At 45.2% G+C, this 23,945-nt stretch overlaps 1 protein-coding gene across 5 annotated transcripts; it reads right to left on the reverse strand.

The window, feature by feature from the left end:
* Nucleotides 1–296: 296 nt before the first annotated feature.
* Nucleotides 297–20,024, reverse strand: NSMCE4A (NSE4 homolog A, SMC5-SMC6 complex component). Of its 5 annotated transcripts, none has more exons than XR_010147048.1 (11): nucleotides 17,587–20,024; nucleotides 16,710–16,787; nucleotides 13,636–13,766; nucleotides 10,874–11,025; nucleotides 8,506–8,605; nucleotides 6,443–6,533; nucleotides 4,629–5,314; nucleotides 3,563–3,611; nucleotides 2,709–2,803; nucleotides 2,532–2,618; nucleotides 297–465 (listed from the first exon to the last, which is right to left on the reverse strand). XR_010147048.1 is itself a non-coding variant. In XM_001157827.8 (11 exons), the coding sequence occupies exons 1-10, from the start codon at nucleotides 17,876–17,878 to the stop codon at nucleotides 2,544–2,546; spliced, it is 1,158 nt and encodes a 385-aa protein (XP_001157827.5). In that variant the 5' UTR covers nucleotides 17,879–20,024; the 3' UTR covers nucleotides 297–465; nucleotides 2,532–2,543. The 5 variants fall into 5 exon arrangements, 2 of the variants coding, with proteins under 2 accessions (XP_001157827.5, XP_054516561.2); XM_001157827.8 differs by having other exon boundaries at nucleotides 4,629–4,723; XR_682866.5 differs by lacking the exon at nucleotides 2,709–2,803 and having other exon boundaries at nucleotides 4,629–4,723.
* Between the last annotated feature and the right edge of the window lie 3,921 nt (nucleotides 20,025–23,945).

Below are 23,945 nucleotides of genomic sequence, written 5' to 3' on the forward strand. Positions count from 1 at the left end.
TGGGGAAAGTAGTCCAGCCTGGCTTGCCAGAGGATTTAATAGTTTCTTGTGTGTAAATCAGAGGCTGAATCATAGGAAATTACTCATATTTGACTGTATTTTACCTATAAAAGCAACAGTTTCATATGATACAACCTATTTGTTGACTTGACTAGCTAGCTTTGTGGCAAAAAAGAAGTAAAAGGAATCATAATGGTCCGCAGGGCATTAACAACCTAAGTAAAACTTTCACTGGGACAGGAATAGACAAAGGAGACACTCTCCAATAATTAGAAAATAAAGAGCAACTACAATTATTTGTGAATATGGCGGTGAGTTTCCTTTAATCAAAGACAACCATGACAAATTTATTAACTATCAAAAGCTACATTTTACTAAAAACAATCTGCCTTTAAAAATGTTGAATCATACAATATGTACAATACATGCCGCTTTCCGTTTTGGACTTCACTATCCATTTGAGTCCTAAAAAGGGGAAGAATAGCTGGTTAACAGTTTATAAATGATAAACCAAAAGTTCATATAATATACATAAATGAAATCCAACAATTAGCCCTCCTCAGTGAGTAGGGCCCAGGGTAATCCACATTATATATCTTAAATTTATTCCATATTTATTCCCTTCTTCTTTTTTTTTTTTTTTTTTTTGAGACAGAGTTTCGCTCTGTCGTCCAGGCTGGAGTGCAGTGGCACAATCTCAGGCTCACTGCAAGCTCCGCCTCCCAGGTTCACGCCATTCTCCTGCCTCAGCCTCCTGAGTAGCTGGAACTATAGGCGCCCACCACCACGCCCAGCTAATTTTTTTGTACTTTTAGTAGAGACGGGGTTTCACGGTGTTAGCCAGGATGGTCTCGATCTCCTGACGTCGTGGTCCGCCTGCCTCGCCCTCCCAAAGTGCTGAGATTACTGGTGTGAGCCACTGCGCCCGGCCTATTCCCTTCATTTAAAATATTTTTACAACTTGGAACAAAAGTATTTCAATTAATTGAAGCACATATTAAGTGCTTACATTAAGTACAAAAAAGTTTATTTTAATGCTCAAAATCAGAAAATTTGAGCTAGAAAAAAATTCTTAGCAATGATCTAGCTTGAAAATCTTCCCATTTTATAGATATATTTATAGATTAAAAAAAAAATAAAGTTGAAGCCAGGCGCGGTGGCTCACGTCTGTAATCCCAGCACTTTGGGAGGCCGAGGCGGGCGGACCACAAGGTCAGGAGTTCAAGACCAGCCTGACCAACATGGTGAAACCCCGTCTCTACTAAAAATAGAAAAATTAGCTGGTCACTGTGGCAGGTGCCTATAATCCCAGCTACTCAGGAGGCTGAAGCAGGAGAATTGCTTGAACCCGGGAGGCAGAGATTGCAGTGAACTGAGATCGTGCCACTGCACTCTAGCCTGGGGGTGACAGAGCAAGACTCTGTCTCAAAAAAAAAGAGAAGTTGGGTGAGATTAAGTGACTTGCCCAAGGTTTTAAAGTAAGGGGCAAAAATAAATAAATAAAGTAAGGGGCATAGCCGATAGAATCTAGGTCTTCTGATTCCCACCCACAACTGTCTGCACTACAAAATGTCAGATCATTATTAAGATTTCTTTCTAGAAATGTTACCCTTCATAAAAATGAAGAATTCTTTCATAGCCTAATACAAATTTTAGAAATGCCAATTTACCAAGATTATTCTAAGGTAATTCTATCCTAATCCTCCTTTTCTGCTTTGTACTTATAAAATAAGCAAATCTAATGGGATGGTGAACAACAACATGGATGAGAGGATTCAATATTTCACTTATCTAATTTACCGGTTTGTTGGGGGAAAAGCAGCAGCTGGGTACGGTGGCTCATACCTATAATCCCAGCACTTTGGGAAGCTGAGATGGGAGCATCCCTTGAGCCCAGGAGTTTGAGACCAGCCTGGGCAACATAGTGAGACCCCTTCCCTATTTTTTATTAAAAACAAAACCAAAAACAAAACCCACCAAACCAAGAACAATCCTGCACTGCTTCTTTCAGCTGCAAGTCTTTTTTTTTTTTTTTTTTTTTGAGACAGAGTCTTGCTCTGTCTCCCAGGCTGGAGTGCAGTGGCACGATCTCAGCCACTGCAACCTCCACCTCCCGGGTTCAAGCAATTCTCCTGCCTCAGCCTCCTGAGTAGCTGGGATTACAGGTGCATGCCACCACGCCCAGCTAATTTTTGTATTTTTAGTAGAGATCGGGTTTTACCATGTTGGTCAGGCTGATCTCGAACTCCTGACCTCATGATCCGCTTGCCTTGGCCTCCCAAAGTGCTGGGATTACAGGCATGAGCCACCACGCCTGGCCTCAGCTGCAAATCTTAACAGCACAAATTTAATCAATCCAGAGAAGGGAACGCAGAACCACTATCCCTTTCTCACCTGTTACACACAGTTCTAAGAATGGGGCACTACAGGGAGGCAAAAATCCAAATTTCACTGGAATGGGGAAAAGGGATACTTTGGATTGCCAAATGAACTTTAATAGAACTGTGTAGCCATCCCACTGAAAAGGTTACCTTCAGCTAGCATCAAGTACTTGGCTTCTGCTGCCTCTGACTTGGAGTAATCACAGGCTCTGAAATCTCAAAGGTCTTCACAATCTCCTGGCAGACAATAATGAACATTTAGGCACTGGGCTTACTGCAAGTGAAGGCAGAGTCAGAACTATGCAGGGGCAACAGGCAGAGCTTTACCTCCCAGTCACGGTAACTCAAAGCTATAATTCCTTGATTTCTAACTTGTGTGTTATGTTCAAATCCCTCATTTTCTTCATTAATACTAACAGGCTCTGTTTGAAAGACAAATTTTTCAAATTTATCAAAGGTTATTAAATCGGAACAGGTAATCTAAACGGAAACTGATGAATAATAGCAATGAAACCTGTATTGAAAAGATACTTGTAATATTACATACTTTTTAGGATTTCATGCATTATGGAACTGCTGTAGTATTATTACAGTAGCCAGTCATTCCATCTGTTTCCATTTCAAAAAACATGTAGTAGAGTAACACATTCCAGACATTTGAAAATCTGCATATCTATGTGTCAACCACAGAGCTAAGCCCTAGTGAGTCCAATAGGACATTGAGAACATTGAAAGTAGCAAGTAAGTGCGATGGAAATATTCACTCTCCACAGGAGACCTTAGGAGGACATGAGTAATGGAGAGTGTGAAATTATTCAGGTAAGAATGAAAGATTCATAGAACCTCAAAGAGAAAAGAAGGTGCCGGCATCTGACAAAACGTGATTAGAAAGAGGGATACTACAAAAATGACTGCAATCACCAACTTTCTAAATTAAGATCTGAGGGAAATTATATCATTTCTTTGTTAATATTTACAGCAGATGTTGAATCGATATAGATGAATCCATCAAAATTTTAGACGCTGGCCATGTTTTCAGTATCTTCAGATAGTTGAGCAAGATACAATATTGTAAAAGTTAATCTACATTGAAAATTCATTTACATTTAGTAAAATACTTAAATTCTACTAACAAATATATTTTCTCTAAAACTAATTTTTCCAAACATAGTATCATTTACCTATTACTGGCAGTCGGTCTTGGTCAAGTCTTATTCTTGCAAAACCATCCTAAAACGAAAACATGATTTCAGGAGAAGACAAACATTTAAGACTCAAACCTATACGCACTAGATGGAAAAAATTACTCAGAAAATTCAGTATCTCAGAAAATCAAATTACACCATAGCAATAATAAGGTGATGATATAGATAAGACTTCCCTAGTATCTTTTATTTACACAGGGTATCTTTGGGTTTCTAATCAGCTCTTTCACCCAGACACAGCCTCCATCCTGAGAATCTCTTAAGTGAAACTCATCTTGTCTCTTTAACTGATTTATACGTATTTTGGAATACTCCACATTTTATTCTGCATAATTCTGTCACTGGGACCACTGGCAAAATATGCCTTTGTTATTATTTCTGAGAAAATACGTTGGTAGACATAGGCTTTTCTCTAAGGTTACAATCAAATTCATCTTACATGTGGGAATGCAACCTGAAGTAAGATTAAAGATAGTCTAAAGCAAATTTCCATGGTACATATCTGAGTAGAGTTTTAAAACCAATTTTGAAATAATTTCAGACTTAAAGGGCTATAAGACTACTATAAACACGTGGCATATATCCTTTACCCATATTTATCAGTCGTTAAAGTGTTAGTTACCACGTTTACTTTATCACTCTACATATTATTATTTATGAATGAAGTGAGAATGATAGGCGGCCTGCTTCTTTTCCCTAATCTTTCAGTGTGTATTTCTTGAGAACAAGGATATTATACAACATGACAACTATCAAATTCAGGAAATTTAACATTTATACCATACTGTTATCTAATCTAAAGTTCCATATTCAAATTTTTCCAATACTTTCTCTAAATAATTTCTAAAACATAAAAGCAAGCATATAAAATGTTAGCTAGCTTCTTCTACCTAATATGCCAATTAATGTTTTGTTACAATGGGTCTGAAACATATACTGGCTAGTGTATACAGATACCTTTGCCAGCTCCCTTCTACAGCTTTTCTTATGTATCCTTTTAAAAGCATATAAAAGCAATTAGAAAAATAATCTTTAATCTTACCCGTATAATGAAGGAAACATGAAAGATGTTTTCCACTGTACGGGGGAAAGAATGAGGATCAACCACAAAGTCAAAGAAGGACATTGGGGTATCAGCTATAGACAAAAAGAGAAAAAAAAATTGATTTTTGCATATCATTAATATCAGTACACTCTAGCGTTAGCCAGAGACAAAGAAAGGATGTGTACTCATCCTGCTGCAGGAGTGCAAATCAATCCAACCCTTCTGGAGGCCAATTTGGCATCTCTACTAAAAACATGTATGCCCACTGACCTGGAAACCACCTCTAAGAAGCTGTGCTACAGAAATACAAGTGTAAGTGCACAAAATTACATACTAAGATTTTTTACTTCAGCAATTTATACAAGAGTAAAATGCTATAAAGAACTTAATCATCCAGCTGGGCATGGCACTCACGCCTGTAATCCCAGCACTCTGGGAGGCCGATGCTGGCAGATCACCTGAGGTCAGGGGTTCAAGACTAGCTTGGCCAACATGGCGAAACAATGTCTCTACTAAAAATACAGAAAAAAAATTAGCCAGATGTGGTGGCGCGTGCGCCTGTAATCCCAGCTACTCAGGAGGCTGAGGCAGGAGAATTGCTTGAATCCAGGAGGTGGAGGTTGCAGTGAGTTGAGATGGTGCCACTGCATTCCAGTCTGAGCGAAAGAGTGAGACTCTGTCTCCTAAAAAAAAAAAAAAAAAATAGGAACTTGGCCGGGCATGGTGGCTCACGCCTGTAATCCCAGAACTTTGGGAGGCTGAGGTGGGTGGATCACAAGGTCAGGAGATCAAGACCAACCTGGCTAACACGGTGAAACCCAGGTTCTACTAAAAGTACAAAAGAATTAGCCAGGCGTGGTGGCGGGTGCCTGTAGTCCCAGCTACTTGGGAGGCTGAGGCAGGAGAATGGCGAGAACCCAGGAAGGAGAGGTTGCAGTGAGCCAAGATCGCGCCACTGCACTCCAGCCTGGGCGACAGAGCGAGACTCTGTCTCAAAAAAAAAAAGGAACTTAATCATCCATTAATGGAGGATCTGTTAAATATATTTACAGTACAGCCATATAATGGGAATCAGTGAACAAAACAAGGGAGATCTATATGAAATGATGTGGAAGAATGTCCACATGGAAAAGTCACGTAGCAGAAGAATGTGCATATTATGATTAGCTTGGAAAAAAAGAAAAAAACAAACTTTTTTTTTTTCAGACGTAGTTTCGCTCTTGTTGCCCAGGCTAGAGTGCAATGGCGTGATCTTGGCTCACCGCAACCTCTGTCTCCCGGGTTCAAGCGATTCTCCTGCCTCAGCCTCCCAAGTAGCTGGGATTACAGGAATGCACTACCACACCCGGTTAATTTTGTATTTTTAGTAGAGAGGAGGTTTCTCCATGTTGGTCAGGCAGGTATCAAACTCCCAACCTCAGCCTCCCAAAGTGCTGGGATTACAGGTGTGAGCCACCACACCCGGCCAAAACAAACTATTTAGGTAGGTGTGTATAAAACTGATAAAATAATCTGAAAATATACACATTACATTTTATAATGAGGGGAGTTGGAACAGGTACTTTTGACATTTCTCACTTGAATGGCATATTTCATTTTGTAACAAAAAAAATCCCCATCTTTTAAAGATAAAAATGAAAACATTAACTTCAAAGTTTTCACATGAAATTTCTAAAGGGGAGAAGAATCCTCATAAAATGCATATGTATTTATTCAAATATTACATACAGCTGAAATTGCCTTTTAAATACAAGTAACCTCAGTGAACAGATAAATACAAATTGCTCCACTTTGAATGGTGTTACACTTACGATCTTCTCGAAAATATGTCTGCAACAATCCCAAGATTCTTTCTACTTCTTTCTCTGTTGCTTCTTGATGAGATTCTTCCATTCTTCTTAACTGAAAAAAGTCATTATCAAGCTGACAGACCTACTTACTGGCCTATTAACGTTTTCTTCTCTCTTGCACACCCAAACTCCTTTTCTTCTCTCTTGCACACCCGAACTCTTTTTTTTTTTTGAGACAGGGTCTTGCTTTGCCACCCAGGCTAGAGTGCAGTTGCATGATCTCGGCTCACTGTAACCTCAGACTCCTGTGCTCAAGGGATCCTACCACCTCAGCTTCTTGAGTAGCTGGGACTAGAAGCGTGCACCACTACACCTGGCTAATTTTTTTTTTTTTTTAATTCATTCTACCTTGTCTAAGACACCTGGCTAATTAAAAAAATTTTTTTTAGATATGGGGTCTTGCTGACCATCCTGGCTAACACGGTGAAACCCCATCTCTACTAAAAATACAAAAACTTAGTCAGGTGTGGTGACAGGCGCCTGTACTCCCAGCTACTCAGGAGGCTGAGGCAGGAGAATGGCATGAACCCGGGAGGCGGAGCTTGCAGTGAGCCGACATCGCGCCTGTAATCCCTGCACTGTAGGAGGCTGAGGCAGGTGGATCACAAGGTCAGGAGTTCGAGACCAGCCTGGCCATTATGGTGAAACCGTCTCTATTAAAAAACACAAAAATTAGCCGGGCATGGTGGTGCCTGCCTGTAATCCCAGCTACTTGGGAGGCTGAGGCAGGAGAATGGCTTGAACCCAGCAGGCGGAGGTTGCAGTGAGCCGAGATCGCGCCACTGCACTCCAGCCCGGGTGATAGGGCAAGACTCTGTCTCAAAAAAAAAAAAAAATTATGGTTTAAAAAAAAACAGATTTTCTGGTTTCAGTAACTTTTTTTTTTTTTTTTTTTTTTTTGAGATGGAGACTTGCTCTGTGGCCCAGGCTGGAGTGCAGTGGTGCCATCTCGGCTCACTGCAACCTCCGCTTCCCAGGTTCAAGCAATTCTCCTACCTCAGCCTCCAGAGTAGCTGGGATTGGAGGCACCCACCACCACATCTGGCTAATTTTTTGTACTTTTTAGTAGAGACAGGGTTTCACCACATTGGCCAGGCTGGTTTCTAACTCCTGACCTCAGGTGGATCTGCCCGCCTTGGCCTCCCAAAGTGCTGGGATTACAGGCGTAAGCCACCACACTCGGGCAACCTTTGTTTTTTTTGAGACGGACTCTCGCTCTGTCGCCCAGGCTGGAGTACAGTGGCATGATCTCGGCTCAGTGCAACCTCTGCCTCCTAGATTCCTAATTCTCCTGCCTCAGCCTCCCGAATAGCCCGGACTACAGGCACCTGCCACCATACCTAGCTAATTTCTGTATTTTTAGTAGAGACGGGGTTTCCCCGTATTGGCCGGGCTGGTCTCGAACTCCTGACCTTGTGATCTGCCTGCCTCGGCCTCCCAAAGTGCTGGGATTACAGGCGTAAGCCACTGTGCCTGGCCTCAGTAACATTTTCATATCAATTTCTTAATAGAAGAGTAACATTACCAGACTAACCATTTTCAGGTTGAACATAAAATAGCAAAATACAAAAGGGCGGTTTAGAAACAGTGGTTCTCGAGTGGGTGTGACTTTCCCCCCACCTCCCCAGGGAACATTTGTTGTCACATGTAGACATTTTTGGTTGTCACAACTCAGGGGTCAGGGGGGCTATTAGCATATAACAGGTAGAGGCTGGGGATGCTGCTAAACATCCTACAATGCACAGGGCAGCTCCCAAACCAGCAATTATCCACCGTAAATGTTGACAGTGCTGAGGTTGACCCTGGCTTCGGAGAACTGATCAAAACTAGAGAAATGAGTTAAAACAAAGACAAGCAGCCAATCCAATAAAATGCTTAAAGGCTTAAATAAAATGATTATTTAAGTGACAAAACCTGGCTCCAGACCCGCACACTTAGAAAAAATGGCCAAATTGCATGCACATTATTTTAACAGCTATTTTAACTTTAAGGTGTTTTTTAAAAAGCAACATTTAAAAACAAACCTGGGCAGGCATTGCCCTCTCCTCTTGTATCACAGGAACTTTCCTTGGACGATCAACTCGTGGCTTTGGCACAGGGCACTCTCCGTATATTGAACCCAACCTAATGAAAAATATGCTTTCATTTATTTTTTTGCCTGTTGTTTGTTGAACAAACTAATTTTACTAACTAAAAGTAGTTTGCATGGTATAGTCAAATTCAGACCAGACATCAGTGATATACAAGCTGACATCAGAGTAAGACTCTTGATAAGGTTTGTGACAGCCTTTCTGCCTTCTTTGTATTTCTAAAAGAACTCCTAGGAGCTTTACTCAACCACAGATACCTCCTCAGACACCTTCATACTGCCCTGTAAAGTAGGCCAGTGAATATGCCTGTGACATCTTCCCACCACCCAACCTATTGTTTTGCAAAGCCAACTTCTAAGAGCAGGGGAAGGATGAACATGTATGTGGGGAAGCTCCAGTGGGGTCAGAAGACTTTGATCTGGGGAGGCCAAGGCAGAGGCTCCCAGCCCAGGACTACAGAACACATCTGTCTTAGGATAACAGGGCAAGTCACAGCCATGGGATTCCTTTTCCTTCTGGATTCTGCCCTCATGCAGACTTGGGCTACAGTAATAGATGTAAGTCTGCATCATGTAGAGATCAAAGCCCCAAGAATAAGGCTCATGTGGTCCCTACCCTTGAGGAGACAAAAGTATACGATGTAGATGGACAGCTGCATTATGCACACAGATCCATTTCAATATAGCATGGTGGGCTACTCTGGGCACACTCCTGCTCCACAAGGAGCAGTATAAAAAAATAAATTAATCAAATTTTAAAAAAGCAACATGGTAGATCCTGGGCGCTTAGAGAGTACTGCTCAAGTGCTATGAGAACACTTGGGCAGAGATGTCTACCCAGACATGGGAGTGACGTGGTTGAGAAATCTGATCCTACACTGCTAACACCTCTGTCTGGAGAAGTTGCTGGAGGCTTCCAAGATGGGGCCTGTGGGATAAACAAACTTTACCGAATGGAAAAGATGAAAAGGAATTGGAGGCCAAGAGAACAGCAAGTACAAAGACACAGAGTTTTAAGTACTTCATTGTGGCTGGAAATTGGGCTGGATGATGAGATAAAGTTTAAGGCTTTATCTTTATAACCTAGGATTTATGAGTTTAGTACAATAGCAAAAAACAAAGATTTAGACTTTATCCTAAGATGAAGAAGTTTGGACTATATCCTATTAAATAGAACATACACAAATGGCTCTGGGCACCTGAGTTACCTGAAGTCTTATTAAAAATAGACGCCAGACCCCACACCACACTACTACATTGGCATCTCCAAGGCCTTCTACCCGAGCTACTACCAATCTCAATGGTTTTTAGAAAGACAAATTAGAAAAGACAAACGCCCAGGAGCTATACCACTTAAAGAAGGACTGAACAACTCAGATGGCTACCCTAAAGTATTTACTGGGCAACAAAACCAGTATACTTGAAGGTCCTCTTAGAGAAGAGCCAGTAAGAGCTGTTCTTAATTTCTCCATAGGACCATGCCAGGAAGTTGAGACAGAAGCCAACTTCATTCAAATATAAAGAAATCTTTTTTTAAAATCAGAGTTCTATCTAAAAAATGAACTGGACAGTTTATGTGGCAGTGACAAGTAATCTTCAAATACAAGTCAGTGGTCATCTAAGAGGGTATTATAATAAATGTCACTTTAGACGTTGGGAGACTCATAAGATACCCTCAGTAGGAGGTATCATCCTCCTATATGATAAGGATTTTAAAGATGATAAACCCAGAGTCTCATGAGCTAGAAGCAAAGGAGCCAGGAGAGCACTGGTAAAGAGGTTCTGGCCTTTTCTGCTAAAGCAGAATGAGAGATCCTTTAAGGTTCCATCCACATCTAGAGTTTATGGACTTTTTTTTCTTTTTTGAGACAGGGTCTCACTGTCACCCAGGTCAGAGTGCAATGGCGCAATCTCAGCTCACTGCAATCTCTGCCTCCCAGGCTCAAGTGATCCTCCCACCTCAGCCTCCCAAGTAGCCAGGACCACAGGCATGGGCCACTACAGCGGGCTAATTTTTTGTATTTTTGGTAGAGATGGGTTCTCGCCATGTTGCCCAGGCTGATCTTGAATTCCTGAGCTCAGATGATCTACCTGCATCCACCTCCCAAAGTGCCGGGATTACAGGCATGAGCCACCACGCCCGGCCTAGTGTTTATGAACTTTCATATCAAAGTTTCAAAAGTCTCCAAACAACAGCATCATGACTGTCACCTCTACAATACCAAATAATCTTTGTCCCTACAAGAAAAAGCAATTTAAGGTTCACAAATAACTGGTCTGTTGGATTTTTAAAATAATCTTACAGAAAGTGGAATGTATGGGTTTTATTAAAGGTGTTTTCTGCTGTTCTGCCTGTTATCTTCCAGGAGTCATAGACTATGAATTCAAAATCAGGACCATCTTCATCATGGATGAGTTCTTCAGCTTCTAGCGGATTTACACCCATATGTGTGAGCTACAAAAATGAAGGAAAACAAAAAACCCAGTTAAGCCACACACAATCATTTTCCACATCCAATAATCTGCATCACTCAACCTTTAAGAGGCCAGACGCAAAGCCGGCTTTCAGTGTCTTAACATGCTGGCTAAATTTCTTACTGTGAAGATAACTTTACAGTTAAAGTCCTGCTTCCAAATCTCTATTCAGCTTGTATCTCAGTATATCCAGAGAGCAGTGGCCCGGCATCACTGAGAGAATGGCTCATCTTAAAATTGCCTTCCTGGGAAGAGTTGGCGGAAGTCAAATAATTCTCTCATCTCAAACTGTCTTACAGAAAATGTGTTATATTGAATTTACTTTTATGAAAGTACATTTTTATTACATTATACTGTAAAATGCCTAGAAGTTATCCAATTACGATGGCAATATCATATATAAACAATAATCACAAAACCCTCGGGGAGCTTAACCCTATTAAAGGCAATCAGACTTTAAAGAAAAGAAAGGCTACAAGAGCCTGGTCAGAGCACTATGGCCAGCTCTTCTCCATTCCCTGGCCACCCTTGTAGGCAGACGTGGCAGTTTTGGTCTGTTTAACTGACAGAGAAATCCACCAATCTTTCCTTATAGTGTCTATATTTGATGCTATACATACGAAAGTCTTCTCCACCCAGAGACTGGACAACTATTAATTTAAGGTTTTATATTTAATGCTTTAAGACTTCCAGAATTTATTTTGATATGTTATTTAAAGTACAGAGCTTGGCCGGGCACAGTGGCTCATGCCTGTAATCCCAGCACTTTGGGAAGTCCAGGCGGGTGGATCACGAAGTCAGGAGTTCGAGGCCAGCCTGGCCAACATGGCGAAACCCCACCTCTACTAAAAATTAGCCAGGCGTGGGGACAGGCACCTGTAATGCCAGCTTCTTGGGAGGCTGAGGCAGGAGAATCACTTGAACCCAGGAGGTGGAGGTTGCGGTGAGCTGAGATCGTGCCACTGCACTCCAGCCTGGGCAACACTCCAGCCTGGGCAACAAGAGCAAGACTCTGTCTCAAAAAATAAAAAAATAAAGTATAGAGCTTAACCTGATAAAGTAATTTTTAAAGAAATACCCAATACATGGTTACTTTATTGACCTCTATATTACAGTGCACTTTCCTAAGTGCATTATGTTTCACAATAAAAAAAGTTAAAAAAAAAAAAAAAAGGAAAAGGTTTGAAAAACAAACTGGAAATAATCTGGTGCCTCATGCCTTTACAAAAAAATTACTTTATCTGATCAGATCTCATAGTACTAAATTATTTTAATAACCATTTAACATAAACATCCAGTTAGAAATGCAATGTTCATACTGAGGTGCAGCTATCTGTGCTAGGACAGAGGTTGGCTCAGATTGACAGATTGACTGATTGATTGATTGATTTTGAGGTGGAGTCTCACTCTGTAGCCCAGGCTGGAGTGCAGTGGCGCGATCTCAGCTCACTGCAACTTCTGCCTCCTGGGTTCAAGGGATTATCCTGCCTTAGCCTCTCGAGTAGCTGGGATTACAGGCGCCTGCCACCACACCCAGCTAATTTTTCTATTTTTAGTAGAGACGGGCTTTCACCATGGTGGCCAGGCTGGTCTCAAACTTCTGACCTCAGGTGATCCACCCGCCTCAGCCTCCCAAAGTGCTGGGATTACAGGCATGAGCCACTGCCCCCAGCCAGAATAGAATTTTTTAAAAAGACAACAAAGTGAGATACAAGGTCAGTCTCTGTGTGCTTTTTCTTTTTTGGTAAAGTCATCAAGGAACAGTTTTAGAATTGCAGGTAACCACTATTCAAACTTGTCGAGAGACAAAGAAAGGTGAATAAAACATAAAACCAAAAAAGCAAAACCTGGCTGGGCTAGGTGGCTCACGGCTATAATCCCAGCACTTTGGGAAGCCGAGGCGGGCAGATCATGAGATCAGGAGATCCAGACCATCCTGGCTAACACGGTGAAACCCCGTCTCTACTAAAAATACAAAAAATTAGCCGGGCGTGGTGGCAGGCGCCTGTAGTCCCAGCTACTTGGGAGGCTGAGGCAGGAGAATGGCGTGAACCCAGGAGGCAGAGCTTGCAGTGAGCCGAGATCACGCCACTGCACTCCAGCCTGGGCGACAGAGCGAGACTCTGTCTCAAAGGAAAAAAAAAAAAAAAGCAAAACCCAATCATATTCACATGGTTTTGAAATATTCTCAAAGACAGACCAAAACATGCCCTCTCGCCAGGCCTAACTCAATTCCAGCTGAGCTCTGCCATCGCAGAGTGGGCTTCTGTCCAGCCCAGGACAAAGGTCCGAGGTCACTGAGAATGATCTAGAACACCAGTGAACAGAGGAAAAATGGCCATTGGCAAATGACCACAGCACCCAGCATCTTAAGACAGAATGCTACGAGATTTTTACTCCAAGCCCCCACCCAAGATTCCACCACATGGCTCTGCTTTCGTCTGTTTAAACTGGTAAGATCTCTACAGAGGAATCTGAGACCAAAAAAGAAGAATGAAGTGAAATCATCTGCATATGGATATGAGCACAGTAAATAATTATAATATATAACAGAACATTTTTTATTCAGAGTCTGTAGCTTTGAACTTACTAGAGTTTCAACATATCTTAACATGTCAAAGGAGCTCAAGTCTGAGCGCAGCTGCTTTGCTTTCTCTTTGCCCAAATCTGAAGCCAAAACAAGAAAGTGGGCATCCAGGACTGCTTCTCTTGCTCGGGACACTATTCAAAAACGAAAGAAAATATTCACATTACAAAATACACATTATCCATAGATTTTTTCCCTACATTTCCAACTACTTACCAGGATTTCCCACTGGACTAAAAAAAAAAAAAAAATCTCAATAGGCAACTGACACATCTCCTTCTAAAACGTGCTCCTGGCCAGGTGCGGTGGCTCACGCCTGTAATCCCAGCACTTTGGGAGGCCAAGGCGGGCGGATCACGAGGTCAGGAGATCGAGACCATCCTGGATAACATGGTGAAACCCCAGCTCTACTAAAAATACAAAAAATTAGCGGGGCGTGGTGGCGGGCGCCTGTAGTCCCAGCTACTTGGGAGGCTGAGGCAGGAGAATGGCGTGAACCCGGGAGGCGGAGCTTGCAGTAAGCCAAGATCGCACCACTGCACTCCAGCCTGGGTGTCAGAGCAAGAGTCTGTCTCAAAACAAAAACAAAAACAAAAAGAACTTTCTCCCGTGCCCAACTCACCAAAATCTCTAATGAAAGCTGACCAGTCTTCCTAAAAGCCAGCTTTCTGTCTAGTTCTCCTACTCCTGTTAGCTGAATCACAATCTCTTAAATAACTCCAGTTGAGCAAAACCCGTCATGTCTAATACTCACTTTTCCCTCCATCCTAATCACGATGATCATGTGTGCCGACGTAAGGAAAATCAAATTCCCACTACATGTAGGGCCCTGTGCTTGGCATGGTGGTTTGTGAACAGCAATAGGTAAGCTGCTAAGCAATAGGTAAGTTGCTAAAGTTGCTAACCAAAATCATGGCATGTGCTAGGCTGGCACTAGGAGGCTCATGCCTCTGTATGGCTTCACAGGCAACCCCAGCAAAGCCACCCAAATGAACAGTCTACAGGTAGCAGGTAGTGACCCGAGGACGGATACTCAAAAAAGGCTTGACAGAGGACATGGGATTTAAGAAAAGCTATGGAAAAAAAAGATTTAAATTAATGCAGAAACAGGCTGGGCACAGCAGCTCATGCCTGTAATCCCTACACTTTGGGAAGCCGAGGCAGGCGGATCACTTTGAGCTCCAAAGTTTGAGACCAGCCTGGGCAACGTGGTGAAACCCCATCTCTACTAAAGAATCAAAAATTAGCTAGGCATGGTGGTGCACACCTGTAATCCCAGCTACTCGGGTGGCTGAAGCTGGAGAATAGCTTTAACCTGGGGGGCAGAGGTTGCAGTGAGCCAAGATCATGCCACTGCACTCCAGCCTGGGCGACAGGTGTAGGTGTTCCCAGACTATTTTTCATACTCTCTGTTGCCTGCAGGGTCTGATTAAGCAACCCCCTCAGCCCCGCTGTTTCCTTTTGTTGATCCCTTCTTTATCTCCCATGAGTATCCTGTGCCTGCCTGCCCCACTCCCTTCCCCTTTCATTTATTTATTTATTTTACAAACTGAGACCATCAAATCCACGAATGCCAGCATCTATTGTTTGCTGAGCAACTCCTAGGGCTCCAATGAGTGAATAATTTTGCTCTAAAATATTGCTTTAAATACTGGAAATAGCTGAGGGGGAAATGATGTGGGGATAAAGAACTGACTAGATGCACAGTAAATATCAAGGGAGTAATTGAGTCAAGTCAAGCAAGACTAACAGTGAGGAGACTGGGAGTCCAGGCTGCGAAGGGAAGACAAAACTTAAGAGGGTAGTAGAGGGATTTAACCAGGTGAAGGAGAAACACCCGGTTCCTGAAGGTTTTGATGAGAGTTAGCAAATGCGGTAGACTAAGATGGGGAATGGTAAGGAGGCTGTGGTCAAAGAAAGAAATTGGAGAGCATATATAAAGTGATAAAAGGAGACATTTAAAGAACTAGTCATCCTCAGCAATGACTAAAAATATATGTTCTAGTCCTTTAAGAATATGAGGAACCAGCCGGGGGCGGTGGCTCATGCCTGTAATCCCAGCACTGTGGGAGGCGGAGGCAGGTGGATTACCTGAGGTCGGGAGTTCGAGACCAGCCTGGCCAACATGGCGAAACCCGTCTCTACTAAAAATACAAAAATTAGCTGGGTGTGATGGAGCACACCTGTAATCCCAGCTACTAGGGAGGCTGAGGTAGGAGAATTGCTTGAACCTGGGAGGTGGAGGTTGCAGTGAGCCGAGATTGTGCTACTGCACTCCAGCCTGGGCAACAGAGTGAGACTCCATCTCAAACCTCAAAAAAAAAAAAAAGGATATATTTGGCTGCATTCTCCCCTATGTTCCCACAGACCCGTCAGAGAGGGCTGGAGGGGACAGTGGTCTGGGTAGCAGTCCTGTGGCTCTATGACCAAGTACCCACATCAGGGAGTACCCCTCTGTCACCAAGCAGACAGACAGCTGCTACCAATACCACTGCCTCTGCTTTCAATTCAAACTAAGGTTATTTTTTAAAGCACCTATGGCCTAGAGTTCAGTGCTCTGGGATCTCTCTCACTCACTCACTCACACACAACACACCCCAGACTGGAGACCAGCAGGTACACTTGCAGGCTTTGCCACCTCCACTGTGTTACAGGTGGACCAATAGCAGGGAGCTGAGGAAGGCAAAACAGAATGGGACAGGAAAAGAAACAGGATTTCAGAGGCTAGCTCAGTTCTGTAATTCATCCACTCAACCAATGTATACTAGGGATACGGCAGTAAACACAAGAAAAAGAAACAAGATAACACATGTAACGTTCTCAAACTTGAAGAGGCAACAGAATCAACTGGGGGCTTAACACAGACTGCGGAACCTACCCCCAAATTTTCATGTAAAGCCCTTATTATATGGTAAGTGCATAATAAAAATGGCATTATTGCTATAATGAAACGGTTCCCGAACTGGGAAAGCACTATTACAAATGTGGGAATTGTTTTATGTCAATAATTTGGCGCTTATGTAACACTAATTAAAAGTATCATAAAACACGAAATAACATATAAAATAACAAATTACCTTCATTAAACAGAGTGTTCGCCTCTTCAAGGACCTCTGTTAATTTGTCACCGGCATTCAGTATGTCCTCACGGTTTTCTATTTTTAAAAATACAAACTTTGGGAAACTTGTTCAGCATTCACTAATAAGCAGTTGACAAGGTTATCACCTACAACAGTAAAGCCAAGCCCCGGCTCCTGCGCTCTGAGTAATTACTTCGAACATCTTTATCTTTTTAACCAAAATGGCCCGGAAAAGGAGAAAGGCCACCCTACCCTTTATGCAGCATGAATTTTAAAAGGAAACCCTGGCTCCCTCTAACCTTAACCCAAAGGGCTGGACTCCGGCTGCAGCCTCTGAGTGCTCCATAACTGAGTGGTTCTCAAACTTTGCAAGCAATACACACCATCACCTGGAGGGCCACTCCACAGTCGCGCGGACCCACCCAGAGATTCGGATTCCGTGGGTCCGGGTGGGGTCCGAGAACGTGCATTTGACAGCTCTCGCGTGCCGCTGCAGCTGCAGCTGCCGCTGCGAGGCCGGGAGCCCACGCCAAGGACTGCCGGGCGCAATCAAAGCACGCGGAGTCCGCGTCCTGCCTCTCCCCACTGGCTGGCTGGGCTCGGGCGAGTCCGCGAGCGGCTCTGGCCTCCAGCTTTTCCAGCCCGCCACTCGGGGACCCGCGCCAAGGTCGTACGGCTCCAGCCACAAAGTGGGAGCACTCTGTCAACAATTTAAGGTGCGGCGAGCGGCGAGGGGCTGGCACCCGGCGCGTCTCTACTAGCGCCGCGCCGGGCCTGCGCCCGGCACCTGCCTCCGGTGCCCTCCCCCCGCGCCCGGCGCAGGGCGGGGACAGCGGCCCGTCCGGGCCCGCGCCGCCCGGAGGCGCCGCCTTACGTTGGACGGAGTTGATGAGCGCCCGGTACTGATGGCGGATCTGGCGGCACAGGCCTTGGTCGGCCTCCGCCTCCAAGCTGGCCGGGTCCATCATCTCGTCCCCGGAATCCGACGGCTCTGTGTCCTCCAGGCTCGGGCGCTCTGGGGCCTCTCTGCGCTCCCGCGCAGAGCCGCGGCGGGACCTTGGCGACAAAGGGGACCGCGAGCGGGAGCGGGAGCGGGTGCGATCCCGATGCGGGTTGCGGCCCCGGCTCCGGCCCTCTGGCCCGCGGCCGCTGCTGTCCCCAGACATAGCGCCAATTCACCGTGCAACTTCGGAACGGCGGAAGTTCGCGCCAGAAACTGAAACCCCTGCTCTGCGCCAGCGCCTGCTCCCGGCGGAACGCGGCTCCCGGGCCAGCGCGAGCGCACAGCGACGCCTGTGGCTGGAGGCCGGCGACGGGCCCGGCCGGGTCTCCAAGGCGCCTGGGGGGACCGCTGGGTGCACAAGAGGGGCCTGGCGGGGATCCTTTGTTCCCTTGACAAGAGGTGTAATGAGTTCTCTCTTACTCCACACTGCAGGGCTGTGAGAATCTTGGTTTTCTGCCCCTACTTTCCCACCCCACTGGACCTGCATCTTCCCTAGGTCCCTTTGCCTGCCCAGGACACAGCCGGAGCCTGGCACCCACATGGGCACGCAGTGCATGTGTGTTGAACGAGCTTCCTGCCGTGGAGCAGGATGAGCGCGGGATGTGGAGTCCAGACGCGGTCTGCTGCTCACCTGCGACCTCAGTTTCCCTGTGCCATCATGGCTGGGGTCGGGGGGGTGGGGAACGGGGGCGGGTGGATGAATCAAATATTTATGTGCAGCTGGCAATACCACTTTTTGTGAGGATAGCAGAACAAATTAACAGGTAAACTCTGTTAACCATCCTTCTAAATATCTACAACAGAATGTCACCAGAGCACCAGGGTTTTGTTCTAGGACCCGCTGGCCCCTCACAGAAATCACTGAGACAACCATTATTACCAAGGAAGAAGGCTTTAGTAGGGTGCTGCACTCAGGGAGTTGGGAGCTCAGTCTCAAATCCATTGCCCTGACCAACTAAAATTAAGGGTTTATACAGTTGCAGGGAAGCAATGTAACAATGTATGGGAAAAGAGGAACTCGGGAGGGGGAAGGAAGCTATGGGGATGCATGAGGGGCTTGGCATCTCATTGTCTGGAATGCGGTGATATGGTGAGTTTCAGTTTTTTGATACTTTTTGAGAGGCTCTGGAGGTCCTTTCCTGAGGAAGGAACTCAGATAAAACAAAGGTAAGTTTCAACCTTAAGACTAGAAATGATAATTTCTAAGTTTATTTAAAAAATAGTAAACAGTCTATGGGATTGTTGGGTTGATTTTAATGACAGTCTGTGTTCACATTTGATTTTTTTTTTTTTAAGACCTTGCTCTGCCGAGGCTGGAGTACAGTGGCACTATCTTGGCTCACTGCAACCCCATCTCCTGACCTCAAGTGATCCGCCCACCTCGGCCTCCCTAAGTACTGGGATTACAGGCATGGGCCACCAGGCACAGCCTGATTCTGATTCTCAAACTAGAAGATTCTAAGAATACCTCCTGAAGGGCCCAAGAAAGATGGAATTATGTTAAGTATACTTTGAAAGATAAATGTATGAATTTCACTCCATGCATTTTGGATTGTATTCGAGTATTGTTTCCCAAAAGTTCTCTTTGGTGCTAAGAACACATTTTCTCAAAAGAACAATATTATAAGTTGGGTTACTACACAACCTACAAATATTCCATTTTGTGCATCGTGTCTACTAAACTTGAGTTAGGCACTGTTCATTGCTGTCCAACAGCTACTACTTCACCCATCCCTGCTTATCTGTATTTCCTGAAGGGGACGTGCGTGCCTACTTCCTTAGATGAAACGTGATCACTCTAACCAGGTCACGGTAATCTCATTCCCCTTCCCCAGTGACTGGTCTAGGGTCATGTGATGCAACCTGGGTCCATGAGACGTGAAAGGGTTTCCCAACTGGATGGAATACAAACCCTCCTGAAAAGAAAACCCTTGACCCCCTACCCCCTTTGAGATGGCTGGCATAAGAAATGTGGAGCCTGCCAATTAGCGGGCATGATGGTGCATGTCTGTAATCCCAGCTAATCGGGAGGCTGAGGCAAGAGAATTGCTTGAAGCTGGGAGGTGGAGATTGCAGTGAGCCGAGATCACGCCATTGCACTCCAGCCTGGGTGACAAGAACGAAACAATGTCTGAAAGAAAAAATGTGGAGCCTGCCATATTGGCAGCATCTGGTACTCACGAGGTGACAAGCATGAGGAAAGACTAGAGTGCTGGGGACACTGGAGAGCAAAGATGGACATGGCTGAATTGCTGAATCAACCACATGCCTCCAGACTCCCTGTAAAGTAAGCCATAAATCATGGTTTAAACCAGGTCATTGTTTCATAGTTGTTGCTTGTAGCTCAGTGTTCTGTAATGGAATACTTAGCGTTCTTCCAGGTGAACGTGTGTCCAGAATTGGTGGGTTTCTTGGTCTCACTGACTTCAGGAACGAAGCCGCAGACCCTCGCAGTGAGTGTTACAGTTCTTAAAGGTGATGTGTCTGGAGTTTTTTCCTTTTGATGTTCGGATGTGTTCGGAGTTTCTTCTTTCTGGTGGGTTCGTGGTCTCACTCGCTCAGGAGTGAAGCTGCAGACCTTCACGGGTGAGTGTTACAGCTCTTAATGTGGCGTGTCTGGAGTTGTTCATTCCTCCCGGTGGGTTTGTGGTATTTCTGGCCTCAGAAATGAAGCTGCAGACCTTCACAGTGAGTGTTACAACTCATAAAAGCAGTGCGGACCCAAAGAGTGAACAGCAGCAAGATTTATTGCAAAGAGCGAAAAAATGAAGCTTCCACAGTGTGCAAAGTGAGCTGAGTGGGTTACTACTACTGGCTAGGGCAGCCTGCTTTTATTCTCTTATCTGGCCCCACCCACATCCTGCTGATTGGTCGATTTTACAGAGAGCCGACTGGTCTGTTTTACAGAGAGCTGATTGGTCCATTTTGACAGGGTGCTGATTGGTGCGTTTACAATCCCTGAGCTAGACACAAAAGTTTTCCACCTCTCCACTAGATTAGCTAGATACAGAGTGCTGATTGGTGTATTTACAAACCCTGAGCTAGACACAGAGTGCTGATTGGTGCATTTACAAACCTTGAGCTAGATACAGAGTGCCGATTGGTGTATTTACAATCCCTTAGCTAGACATAAAGGTTCACCAAGTCCCCACCAAATCAGCTAGACACAGAGTGCAAATTGGTGCATTTACAAACCTTGAGCTAGACACAGAGTGCTGATTGGTGCATTTATAAAGCTTGAGCTAGATACAGAGTGCTGATTGGTGTATTCACAATCCCTTAGCTAGACATAAAGGTTCTCCATGTCCCCGCTAGACTCAGGAGCCCAGCTGGCTTCACCCAGTGGATCCCGCACCAGGGTGGCAGGTGGAGCTGCCTGCCAGTCCCTCGCCCTGCACCCCACTTCTCAGCCTTTGGGCAGTTGATGGGATCGGGCACCCTGGAGCAGGGGGCGGCGCTCGTCGGGGAGGCTCGGGCCACGCTGGAGCCCACGGTGGCAGGGGGAGGCTCAGGCATGGCGGGTTGCAGGTCCCGAGTCCTGCCCTGTGGGGAGGCAGCTAAGGCCCAGTGAGAAATGGAGCGCAGCGCTGGTGGGCTGGCACTGCTGGGGGACCCCGCGAACCCTCCACAGCTGCCGGCCCAGGTGCTAAGCCCCTCACTGCCCAGGGCAGCCGGTCACTCCGAGTGTGGGCCTGCCAAGCCCAAGCCCACCGGGAACTCTAGCTGCCCCGCAAGCACAGCGTGCAGCCCCGCTTCCCCCCATGCCTCTCCCTCCACACCTCCCTGCAGGCTGAGAGAGCCGGCTCTGGCCTCAGTCCCAGGAAGTGGCTCCCACAGCGCAGCGGCAGGCTGAAGGGCTCCTTAAGCTGGCCAGAGTGGGTGCTGAGGCCAAGGAGGCACCAAGAGCGAGTGAGGGCTGCCAGCACGCTGTCACCTCTCAAAAGTTCATTCCAAGCTCCACACAAAAATACCTGAAATAGGCCGGGTGCAGTGGCTCACGCCTGTAATCCCTGCACTGTGGGAGGCCAAGGTGGGTGGATCACCCAAGGTCAGCAGTTCAAGACCAGCCTGGCCAACTTGATGAAACTCCCATCTGTACTAAAAATACGAAAAATTAGCCGGGTGTGGTGGTGGGCACCTGTAATCCCAGCTACTCAGGAGGCTGAGGCAGGAGAATCACTTGAACCTGGGAGGCGAAGGTTGCAGTGAGCCGAGATCACGCCACTGCACTCCAGCCTGGGTGACAAGAGCGAAACTCCATCTCAAAAAACAAACGATGACAACAACAACAAAAAAACCCTGAAATAACTCATTCAATTCAAAAGTATTTGAGGGAGGGCCGGGCGCGGTGACTCATGCCTGTAATCCCAGCACTTTGGGAGGCCGAGGAGGGTGGATCATGAGGTCAAGACATCGAGACCATCCTGGCCAACATGGTGAAACCCCATCTCTACTAAAAATACAAAAAATTAGCTGGGCATGGTGACGTGCGCCTGTAGTCTCAGCTACTCAGGAGGCTAAGGCAGGAGAATCGCTTGAACCGGGGAGGCGGAGCTTGCAGTGAGCCAAGATGGTGCACCACTGCACTCCAGCCTGGTGACAGAGTGAGACTCTGTCTCTAAATAAATAAATAAATAAATAAAAATATTTGAGGTGTACTCATAGGCTAGACACCCTACAAAGCACAGCAGGGCACACAGATAATTCAGGTACTTGCCTTTGCCTTCCAGGGTATCACCAGAAGACAGGCATTAAACTGATTCTAAAATTCATGTGGGGAGCCAGGTGTGGTGGCTCATACCTGTAATCCCTGCACTTTGGGAGGCCAAGGCAGGTGGATCACTAGAGGCCAGGAGTTTGACACCAACTTGGACAACAAAGCAAGACCCTGTCTCTACAAAATATATATAAATCAACATTAGCCAGGCATGGTGGTGCACACCTATAGTCCCACTGACTCAGGAGGTAGAAACAGGATGATCGCTTGAGCCCAGGAATTTGATGCTGCAGTGAGCTATGATCATGCCACTGCACTCCAGCATGGGTGACAGAGCAAGACCTTATTTAAAAAAAAAAAAATTATATGGAAATGCAAGGGACCCAGAATAGCCAAAACAATCTTGAAAAAGAAGGACAAATTTGGCAGCATTCAGACTTCTTAATTTCAAGACTTAATACAAAGCTGTATAATCAAAACTGTGTGGTATTGTCATAAGGATAGACACATAGATCAAAGGAATGGAATTGAAAGTCCAGACATATCATTTATGGTTAACTGATTTTCTTTTCTTTTCTTTTCTTTTCTTTTTTTTTCGAGGCAGAGTCTCTCTCTGTTGCCAGGCTGGAGTGCAGTGGCACAGTCTCGGCTCACTGCAACCACCGCCTCCCAGGTTCAAGTAATTCTCTTGCCTCAGCCTCCTGAGTAGCTGGGACCTCAGGCGCGTGCCACCACGCCCAGCTAATTTTTGTATTTTTAGTAGAGACAGGGTTTCACCCTGTTGGCCAGGATGGTCTTGATCTCTTGACCTTGTGACCCGCCCGCCTCAGCCTCCCAAAGTGCTGGGATTACAGGCATGCGCCACCACACCCAGCTGATTAACTGATTTTCAACCAGGGTGCCAAGACAATTCAATAGGGAAATAATAGTCTTTTCAACAAATGGTAGTGGGACAATTGGATATCTGTAGGCAAAGGAGTGAAGCTAGACCCTTCCTTCACATCATATATAAACATTAACACAGAATGGATTGGACCTAAATGTAAGCTAATACTATAAAACTCTTAGAAGAACACATAGCTGTAAATCTTTGTGGCCTTGGGTTAGGTGATAGTTTTTTTTTTAGATATGACACCAAAAGCATCAGCAACCAAAAGATAAAAAAAGATGAATTGTAGGCAAATTTGGGATAATTTGTTACAGCAGCCATAGGAAACAAATCCAGGTACCCAGGATGAGCAACCATGGGAAGATATTACTACTCCAAGGCCTAGAGGGTCTGAAGGAAGAAGCAGTGTTATCAGAGCCCCATGAAGACTGAAGCCATGGAGAAGGGGCAACCAGACAGGAGTTCTGGTTCTAGAGTTTGCACCATGCCAGGACAACAATACTAAGCAAAGAGGAAATCAGGGCAGAAATACCCTGATCTCATCCTTCCAACCTCTCCTCTCCTGCTTTTACCTCTCATTGGCTGAGGCCAACGGGATGTCAGAGGGCAAGAGAACCTGTGTGA

Source organism: Pan troglodytes, chromosome 8, assembly GCF_028858775.2.
Source record: "Pan troglodytes isolate AG18354 chromosome 8, NHGRI_mPanTro3-v2.0_pri, whole genome shotgun sequence".
NCBI lineage: Eukaryota > Metazoa > Chordata > Mammalia > Primates > Hominidae > Pan > Pan troglodytes.